General features: G+C 30.9%; 1 protein-coding gene across 1 annotated transcript; it reads left to right on the top strand.

Annotated features, from left to right (window-relative positions):
* The first annotated feature begins 4297 nt into the window (after positions 1–4297).
* LOC109152111 (uncharacterized protein PF11_0207-like) lies at positions 4298–5105 on the top strand. Its single transcript, XM_019299688.1, has 2 exons — positions 4298–4555; positions 4638–5105. Exons 1-2 carry the CDS (start codon positions 4360–4362, stop codon positions 4910–4912), a joined length of 471 nt encoding a protein of 156 aa, XP_019155233.1. The 5' UTR covers positions 4298–4359; the 3' UTR covers positions 4913–5105.
* Positions 5106–11385: the final 6280 nt, after the last annotated feature.

The raw sequence follows: 11385 nt of genomic DNA, 5'->3' as shown, positions 1-11385 counted from the left end.
ACGTAATCTATTTTAGTATTAAATTACATACCAATAATTCACCATAACCAATGTGTCATAGTGATAAATTCTATTAGGCCAATAAAGATTACTTCTACTAAATCTTCTTTATTTTTATACTAACAATGTTTAATAGTTGGTATACTGTTCACACATTATTTTTAATTATTTTTTATTTATTAATATTATATCTTATTATAAAAATTGAAAGTAATACTTTTAGTACTATTGATGTGACTAAAAATTATCTTAATTATTAAGGCAATGAATAGTTTTAAAAAGTCTTCAAATGTATGAACATCGAATCAATTAGTAGGACAATTATATTAGGTAATGTAATTAATAATTTACTTTTAAAATTATATCACATTTCAATAATGAATATTTTCTTAAAGTATACCCAACTATGCTTATCAATATATAATTAAAAGTGTGTGTATGTGTGTGTGCGCGGCGCGCGTGTGTGTGTGTATTACACACACACACACACACACTCACACTTAATGTATAATATTTTAGTACAAATTAAATTATATTTGCCTTAATAATTATTTATTAATATATGGTAATGTATTTAAATATTGGAAGAGAACAAATATTATAATTAATGAAATTATTATGGTACTTGCCACAATATTTGGTAATTATAATTGATGAAATTGAAAGTATAAGATTTCTTCTGTAAAAATATTTTTGCCAATTTCATTAGATTGTAATTAATAAAGTATGAAATATAATTAAGGAAATAAAATTATAAAATTAACAAAATATAAACATTTATAAATTTTTGTAAATACATACATATATACACTTATGCACTGTACTAACCATACAAAATTTAAATGCTACATTTTAAATTATAAATTTATCAATATGAATTATAAATAATAAAATTATATTATAGAATTTTCCTATATACATATTAATAAATATTATGTGTTGTTAGGAACCTTGTATTAGGATTTTGATGATATCAATTGCAGCTTTCGTCCTAGACGAGAGTTGCCATAACTCCTTTGTAATTCGTGTTAAGCTAGACAAACACACGAAAATGAGTTATGATTAGTTGTTAGGTCTCCAAGACGAAAGAAGACACAAGCATGATGAACAACAACGAAAGTTAAAGCAGGAGTTGTCAACTATCACGAAGGACAGTTTTGTTAAAGACGAATTTTACCAAGCATTACTCTTCGACAACGAGAAGAATGTTCTACCTGTCTGATTTGACAACATCCTAGGACAATAAGGACCTCATCTTATGGGACACTTATCAAGGAGCATTAAATGAAGATGTACCATCTCCTGGAGCTAAAGGACAAAACCCTAATGCTTTCCATACCTTCAACGGCTACATGGTACAACCTCATTAATGGAGCATTTAATGCATGAAGCTCCCCGGTCCTTGTCCAATGGTTAAAAGGTTCGAAAATTTCATCTCCCTCCAACGGATGAATTTTCATCACCTATATAAACTCACCTTCATCAACTAAGAAGCAGCTGGTTCATTACACTCGATTTATCTACTTGCAAAAGCTCTTGAACGCTCTCAAATCTCCAAAAGCTTTTGTGAATCAGTGTTAAGGTGTCAAGTTACTTGAAGAAGATTATTGATCATTTTCTTGCACCTTAAAGAAGTCTTGCCATCTGATCGAAGCAATCATCTCTCACAGTCAAGACTTCATCGTTGGAGAAATCAAGAAATCATTTTCTACCAACCTCAACTCTGAAGAAGAAGTTGATAGAGGTGGAGTAAACTCGAGGAGTTGAAAAACCTACGAAGGCTGTCCGGCTCAGTGATCAAGGAAGTCTTTGTGTAATTGTACTAAGAAGTGATAGTGCAATCTTTCCATAAATTGTGGGAAAGAATGGAGTAGGCAACGTTAGCCGAACCACTATAAAATCTCTTGTCCCTTCTATCTCTTTACTTACGCATTTTACTTCTGCATTCATATCCTTTTTTTTATCACCCTTACCGAAAGCTTTCCTAATTTCGTAAACTCGTGCAAAGCATTTAAAACAAATCTGACTTTTTCGCTGCGCCAAAACACACGAAAGGTGACGTTTAGGGCATTTCACGAAAAGAGTCTATTCATCCCCCCCCCCCTCTAGACTCTCGTTACACTCTATCGGGACCAACATGTGTATATACAATGTATTATATAATCATATAAGGAAATGTGTCCGATTAGAGTTTAAATTTACCCATACAAAATTTAAAATTTACATTTTCTAAATTTATTTCTGAGTATAATTCTCTTAGTTATAATGCATATTTTTAGAATTATAATATAAATAAATTACAATTAGGAATAAATTAACTTAATTATGTGAATATTTTCTATAAATTTATGTAAATATTTACATGATTAGAAATTATATTAACCATACAAAATTTAAATTTAAATATTGTACGTTATGAAAATAGATATTTGACCAAATATATAAATATCCAACTATATTATTATATGTCCATTTTAACATCTTTTCATTTCTTTTCTATTTTTTAAATTTAAATTCATAATAACAAAAAAAATTACATGCAACGCACGGGTACAACACTAATAATTCTTATTATCATAACATAACATAGTCCGTGCAACGCACGGGTACACCAAATATATACTAGTTGGATTAAAAATAACTTCAGTCAAGCCTCGTTAACCAAACCAAACACATAAAATGATACGAAAGAAGTATAAATTATTACTCTACTATCAACATATAGCACGTATGAAGCAACTATTAGTATGAAACACATTGTTCACCAATAGTCATTTTTACTTGCATACAAAATATCACATTAAACTTCCTTTCATTTTCCTATATCAATAGCTATAACCATAAAAATATATTTCTCATACAAAAATAGATTTTACTCGCGCCAAAATATAGTTTATAATATTTAATAGGTATAACATTCCACTACAAAATAAATTCAAGTTATAGCTCCAAAACAATTCATAATTTATCACCAAATGTCACCAAGTCAATGACGAGGAAAAACACCGAGCAATAGCCATTACTTTGGTCGCAATGACACTACTGAAAATTATGGAATTTTCGACCACCAAAAAGTGATCTTAAATCAAGTTAATACAAAAAAGTGGTCGGAAATAGCAACAAAGATTTTTCCGAATACCAAAAATGGTCGGAACAAGGCTTTCGAGTTGATTTAAGATCACTTTTAGGTGATCGAAATTCCATAATTTTCAATACTGTGACTCGACCTCTAAATATTATTTTTCAAAATATCTCATTAGTTTTTAATTTTCCGCCCCCACTACCCAATATTTCTTGATCCTCCTCTAAAAATGAAAGTTCTATTTATAGTCGAGAAAATGTAACTTCCACCCCACAACAAACTCCTTTAATATTATATTTATCCAATAAATAATTAAGAGTACAGTCTATCCAAAATGAATATTGCATCCACTTTCAAGATTCTATTATTATATTAGAATTTAATTATAATAATTATAATTATTTAAATTCAAATATAATAAAACTTAGTAAAATTAAAATATATATATATATATATATATATATATATATATATATATATATATATATATATATATATATATATATATATATAGAGGCGGGTTCAGGTGCGGCAGTGTCTTACGGTGCGGTTATTTCTTACGGTGCGGTAACACCAATAGTTCACCAAATATGCACCATCAACATTAAGAAATACACCACACAAAACAGAGTAAACAGAGCCCTGCATCACCAAACACACACCATTAGGTGTGAGTAAAAACACCATACACTATTCGGAAATACATCATTGGAGGTGGTGAGTTATATAGTGTGTTTTTTTGAGTCTGTAGTGTATTTTGTGATGCTTTATTACATTTCATTGGGGTGTGTTTTTATTACACTGTTGGTGCATATTGTTAACACTGTTGGTGTATTCTGGAATTTGACCGCACCGCCGCACCGTAAGACCCCGCCGCATATGAGCGTTCTTCTATATATATATATATATATATATATATATATATATATATATATATATATATATATATATATATATATATATATATATATATTGAATTGAGCAAGCTAAGGTGAGGAGCTGAGATTATTAAATTGAGTGGAAGAGGATGAAGCTAAGCAGTAAAGCAATGAATTAATTTAAGGAAGACCAGGCAAGATCCACATTTAATTAATTAATTTGTGATAAATCCCTATCCGATGAAAAGTAAATTAAAGCATCCATATCCTAAAACAACGCAACACCACAACTAACTAACCCTTAGCTTTAACTATAAATACTACCATTGCCCATCCATAATCATCAATCTTAAGGAATTGAAACACTACATCAATAACAAAAACAACAAACAATAAACAATGTCGGCTGCCCAGAAGTTGGTTAACGTTGCAGTGTGTCTGGTGTGCATGTTTGTCCTCACCGTCGACGCTTCGCTTTCTTCGGTTTACCAGTCATGCTTCGATCCATGCCATTCTGCTTGCAAAGACACAGGAAAAACCGTCTTTGCATGCGGAAAAGAATGTGAAAGGGGATGTACAGACAAGGCGTATAAAGGTATATATAGTTATAGTTATATTTATATATTAAATTAGTTTTTTTTTTCATTAATAATTTTGTGGTTATTTTGTAATTGCAGAGGGCAAGCTTAAGGACGAGAGCAAGGAACTTAAGGAAGAGGAGAAGGAACTTTGGGCCTTTCAGAAAAAACAAGTTAAGGAGTATATGGACATGCGTTGCAAGGACTTTGAGAATAAGCAATGTAAGGACGACGACAAGGAATGTAAGGACGAGGCGAAGTTCTGTAAGGACATGCATATGGCCTTTAAGGAAGAGAACAAGCAGCTTAAGGATGAGGACAAGCTTCTTAAGGACGACAATAAGCTAGTTAAGGATGAGGAAAAAACAACTTAATTAAGGATGGGAATAATAATAAAGCAATCTATTATATTTAATGTGAAACATCATAAGATTTCTATATTTGAAGTCAAGATTGTATTCTGAGATAGTGGTGGTACGGTTTTTCTTGTCACCCCTATCATGTAAAGACTATATGTCACTTTTGTAATAGTTGAAAGTAAATAATTATTTTATTTTTTTTCATATTAAAAATAATTTTTTTATCATTTTTGTATAGTAATGTTTAAAAACTTCAATGATATAACTAATTAAAACATAATTGATTTTAACTTTTAATTAATTTTACAATAAGAAAATTATGAAAATATTATACATGTTTAAAGAGATCAAAATATTATTTATTTAATTATAATATGATTATATGTTTAAATTAATTAATTATAAATAATGTGTTTGATTTTATTTTCACTGCAAAATGTACTAATATTGTTTATCACGGATCTTTTAAAATGCAATGAAATTCCCCTTCACTCTCTTTCTAGTCTTACAGCAAATTATGAAGTGCTATAATGATAATATATTAATATTAAGACACATATATGTTCCATGCACCTTAAGTAAATGATCAAAAGTACCTGACATAACTAGGGTTAGGCTTCTGTTTTAGCTAGCTTCACTCCTTGGTGTGGGCCTGTTCGTGTTTCTACTTGGGGGAGAGATTGGCTCGGCAGTGACCGGCGTCGTAAGCGTACCTAATATAACTAGGGTCAGGCTCCTGTTTTAGCTACCTTTACTCCTTGGTGCGGGCTCAATGATCAAATTGGTATCAGAGCCGTACGAACTTTTGGGAGCATAAGAGCCTAAGTTTATGACCTTAGGAATAAAATTGGATAGGAATTTATAATTTTGAAAGCACGAGGATGTGTGATATTGCATATAGTTGGACATTTATTTGATCATTGAGCTATGTTATTTAATAAAATATTTTTGAAACTTGGTGATTTTATTTGGATACATATTTGCTTATTTTCCTTAATGGTGATTGTTAAATAATTTTGATAATTGATTTGTATATAGTTTGGGTAAGGACTTGCATGGAAGTTACGAGGACGTAACTTTATTTCTTAGGAGGGGAGAATGTCATACCTGATTTTTGTGGTGTATTGAAGTTAAGTTTGAGTCTCATTCAGTTCCCTATTGGTCAAGTCTCTGTTATTCCTTGTTGCCTTATGGTTATGCTTCGGGGACGAAGCATCTTTTAAGGGGGTAAGATTGTAATACCCGGTATTTTCCTATAGTTATGATTCGAGGCCAAATAATCTTTTAAGGAGGGTAGAGTGTGATACCCCGTTATTTTTTATAATATTATGTTGATTTAATACCCTCCGAAATTAATTTGAATGATCCAAAATTATGTTAGCCTACTATTAAATTATTTTATTATATATTATGTGACCCAAAAATATTTTTGAAATTATTTAATTAATATATTTTTCAATGATATATACTTATGCTTATAAATAAACATATATTATTTATGCAAACATATGATATATATGTTAATGTGTTACGGATGTACATATATATTAAATATGTTAGTACACACTGTTTTGCCATATATAATAAGTATGTAATCTAATCCTCCTCATAATCATCCTAATCCCATTTAATATGTTTCTTTCTGTTACACAACTCTAATCCCATATATACCTATAATCCTAATCTTGCTATAACTCTAATCTAATTATGTATTTTTCTTATCCTAAATATTTTCCTCTATCAATTCTCACCGATCATCTTCTCGCCAAATAGAAGAAAGAATAAAAACAAATTAAACGTTAGTCTCCTCCTTCATCAACATAGTCCGGTCCTCCATCATCATCATCATCATCAATTATAGCTCGCAGACGAGGGTCGATGAGTATAGGTGTTTCGGATGTGCGCTGAGTATTTCAACTTTTAATTAGCCCGGGTAAGATTTATGTTCACTAAAATCCTTTTACCCCAAATCAAAAATTGATTTTTTCTAATTGTTTATGTGATTCATGATTTTGAAAAAAATTGATGATATTTAGTGTTGTAAGTTATTTGATTATATTATGTGGATAGATATATGAGTTTACTCAGTTTAGATGTGTTGAAAACCCTGCATATGTGATATGGTGATTTTGTGGTGATTAAAAAGGAAAATTTTTTACTCAATCTGATTATTGCCTGTGAAAATTCTGACTGGCGCAGCTGGAAAGAAAAATTCGTGAAAAATGCTTCCTAAACTTGTTTTTGCTTGAATGTTTTTATGGAGAACTTAGACTTGTTATAATTGATGTTTGTAAAAAGTTTGGGTTAAAAATATGTTTCGATATTTCCAGAAAAATTTCGTAAAGTGGAGGCAGTGTGCTGCCAGTTCAATTTCTGTCTGGCGCAGTGTTGGGAAATAATTCGGGAAAAATACTTTTAGACCTTGGATTGATTTGAAACTTTTTGTGTATAATCTAGACTCTCTGTACCTTGTATCTGGAAAATTTCACCTGAAAATGTGTTACCAATATATTTCTATAAATTTTGCAATTCAGGTTATGCCTTCTGAAAATTTCTGTCAATTCCTTATTTAAGATGTTGAGAATTTGTTTGCTTGAGAAATGTCAGTAATGTTGTCACTTTTATAAAGATTGAGGATAAAGGAAATTGATTCTTAAGACTTGTGTAGTATCCTGTTGTGAAATTCTGGATACTTGGGTTATGACCCAGTTTGTTGTGGAGTGAGCGGTTGAATATACCGACTCACTAGGGAGCTTAAAAACTCTCTGTTGTTTTGTGGAGTGAGCAGTAGAAACATATCCTGTCTCACTAGGACTTTTAGTCCTGTTGTTTTGAGGAGTGGTTAGAGGAGTCTACCACTTGGGTATTTACCCTGTTGAGTAGTAGTCAGTAGAAACGTATCCTGACAACTAGGACTAGTTACTACCCATTAGGCTTGGAAACCCATTGGGGGTGTGCACACTTAAGGTATTAGTTCTGTTCCACTTTATTGGGATTTTTGCGTAGTGTTCAGTAGATTTATTACTGTTCACTAGGGCTTATTGAATAAGACCCTGCCCATTATTTGGTTGGTTTAAATGGGATTTTTGAGTAGTGTTCAGTAAAGAGAATTACTGTTCACTAGGGCTTAAATAATTAAGACCCTGCCCATTATTTGAGATTGAATGGGATTTTGTGTAGTGTCCAGTAGAGTGATTACTGTTCACTAGGGCTTGATGAAACAAGACCCTGCCCATTTTGTTGGAATTGGTGTTCCTCCATGTTGGAATAAATATATTACTTTTGAAAGGTTCCTAAAATATCCATTGTGAGAACTACTGAAACAGCTAACTAAAACAACTCAAGGTATGAACTAGTACAAAAACAACTAACAATTCAAATGTCTAACTAATACATGATATATCTAGGTGGTTCGCTCATTCTCATGCCCAATGCTCATGCAAGAGTTCCTGCAAAAACAATTAAAGAACAGAAAACAAAGAAACACACAAATTCAGCATTAAGCTTGTAAGATCTACTTCACCCCATAAAATATTTTGCATATAGCATGCAACACATAGGAGCAAATAGTTTGCATCTAGAATGACCCATTAAACATTTTTATTCTCATCAACAAACCAATAATCTTTAACTTTAACCATTTAAAATACATATTGAGGAAATCACACATCCAAATACAAAAATATCCATAACAACTTCTAGCAAAACGACTAAGGCATTGCCTATCCATAGTCCAAAAATCATCCAACCATTATTCTTTCCTCAAGATTCCCATATAACCTTTATCAACATTTCCATACACCCATAACCTCAAAATATTTCATAGCATCCTCATTACTCAATTTCTTTAAATCATAATCATAATATTATCACCAAAATAATTTCCAATAATAACCAAATAGAGTTTCCAAACTCTCAAAATAATAACCAAAGAGATAATTTCAATATCTTAACATAACCTCAAAATAGTATTACCAAAGAGAGAATTCCAATCTCTCAATTTATCTCTTTCCAAGAGAACATCTTCCAATAATACATTTAAATTTCTCAAAATCAATCACACTTGATATATATAAATTGCCAAGAAGAAATGGGTACCAAATGGAGGATTTTCAAATTCTCAAAGAAAATAGATTTTCATAAACAGGGAGTTTTCACGGCTCCCTAGTGAGTCAGCTTTTACATCTCTGCTCACTCCTCAAAAGAACAGGGAAGTTAATATAAAACCCCCTAGTGAGTCAGTATATCTCAACTGCTCACTCCACAAAACAGAGAGTTTTTAGGCTCCCTAGTGAGTCGGTATATTCCAACCACTCACTTCACAAAACACCAGATGTCACCACTTTCCATTGACAATATATATATATATATATATATATATATATATATATATATATATATATATATATATATATATATATATATATATATATATATATATATATATATATATATATATATATCTAAAACCTCAAAAGTTCACCACTTAAAGCAAAATCTTTCCACCCAAATAATACTTTCAACTTTACACCTGAATCTATAACCTTTGTACCAATATTTCCAAAAATGTATTTCCAAACATCCTATTAACCTCATAGATATAACACAGATTAGCATATTCCACACCTAATTATTATGAACACAACTCTCCGTATTTATAAGAATGATAACAGTAATGATATTTCACAAGCAAGCAACTTCTCAATATCTCAAATAAGAAACTGACAAAAAATTTCAGAAACTATGACCTGAATTGCAGAATTTACTGAGAAATATCGATAACATATTTTCATATAAAATTTTTCAGATAAGTAGTAAAAAGAGTCTAGATTACACAAAAAAAGTTTGAAGCCAATCCAAGTACTAGAAGTATTTTTCACGAAATATTTCCCAACACAGCGCCAGACAGAAATTAAACTGGCAGTACACTGCCTCAACTTTACAACTTTACGAAATTTTTCTGGAAAAACCGAAACATATTTTTAACCAAAACTTTTTACAAACATCAAATATAACAAGTCTTGGTTCTCCATAAAAAATCTCAAGCAAAAATAAGTTTAGGATGCAATTTTCACGAATTTTTCTTTCCAGCTGCGCCAGTCAGAATTTTTCTCAGGCAATGATCAAATTGTGTAAAATTTATCATTTTTAATCACCACAAAATTACCATATTACATATGCAGGGATTTCAAAACATCTAAACTCATATATCTACTCACATAATATGATCAAATAACTTTCCACGTTAAATATCACAAATTCATTAAAATCATGAATCACATAAACACATAGGAAAATTGATTTTTGATTTGGGGCAAAAGAAATTTTAGTGAACATAAATCTTACCTGAATTCTAAAATCAACAAAGCTCTTTAATCTCTACGTGGAACCTGATGATGAGTGCAGGAGAAGACCAATGATAATTGAAGAAGAAAGCTACGTATATTTTTCCCTTTTGTGTTCGGTGATATTAGGGGAACGGGAAACGATGAAAGTGATATGGTTTAGGTTTAGAGAAATTGTTAGGATAAGGATTATAGTAATTAGTATATAATAGGACTCTACAGGAATATATATATCTGTTTCCCGCCACTAAGTTAGGAAGTGACATAGCTAATAATAACTAATTACTTTAGGTTTATTTAATATATATAATAAAAATATATTAGTTTTAGAATTTCAAGATTAGTTATTATATTATATTAGTAATTAGTAATATGAGTTTAGGAAAATATTTAAACTATCTTCATTATTAGGAAAAGTATATGTCTTTACATATTATATCAGGATTAGGAAGATATTAGGCTCAAAGAGTAATATTTGTACAATAATATGGATTAGGAGACTCTAAATAATTTAGTCACGTACGCACGTACGATCTTCGTACAGTGCCCAGAAAATATGGGGTATCACACTCTACCCTCCTTAAAAGATGATTCGTCCCCGAATCATTACCACAAGGTTATAAGGAACTCAACCTCACAAAGAAACTCGACCTCGAATTTAACGACACATCAAAGAAAAGATGATACACCACAAAGATGGAGTATTACATTCTACCCCGCTTAAAGAAGGCTTCGTCCTCGAAGCACAACCAAACCAAGATTAACAAATGGATGCAAGCATAGATAGGGAAAACAACCAACAACAAAAAGACACAAATTTAAGTTGAATACACCGCAAAAACAAGGTATTAACACCCCCATTTCTTAAACTACATAAACTGTCGAAAATACGTACAATTTTCTTTTTTTTTTTTGTTGAAAACATATATAATTGCGGAAGGAAAATAAAACCAACAAAGCTAAATCAACAAACCAATAAAAGCTATTAGTTAAGTATTTAGGTAGGAGTCTAATTGTTCACATCCTCATCAGTAGCTGATTCATTAAATCCTCCCCTTAAACATTCTCATCAGGTATCACATTCTCCCCTACTAAGAAATAAAGTTACGTCCCCGTAACTTTCATGCAAGTGCTTACACAAGC

Source organism: Ipomoea nil, unplaced genomic scaffold (assembly GCF_001879475.1).
Source record: "Ipomoea nil cultivar Tokyo-kokei standard unplaced genomic scaffold, Asagao_1.1 scaffold2385, whole genome shotgun sequence".
Classification (NCBI taxonomy): Eukaryota; Viridiplantae; Streptophyta; class Magnoliopsida; order Solanales; family Convolvulaceae; genus Ipomoea; species Ipomoea nil.
The sequence above is the reverse complement of the archived record's forward strand: the minus strand, read 5'-3'. Positions and strand labels throughout refer to the sequence as shown.

Excerpts from the sequence above, each read along its gene's own strand:
- LOC109152111 (XM_019299688.1), top strand. The coding sequence starts at position 4,360 with ATGTCGGCTGCCCAGAAGTTGGTTAACGTTGCAGTGTGTCTGGTGTGC. Across the intron at positions 4,556-4,637 it reads TACAGACAAGGCGTATAAAG|AGGGCAAGCTTAAGGACGAG; the intron begins GTATATATAGTT and ends TTGTAATTGCAG.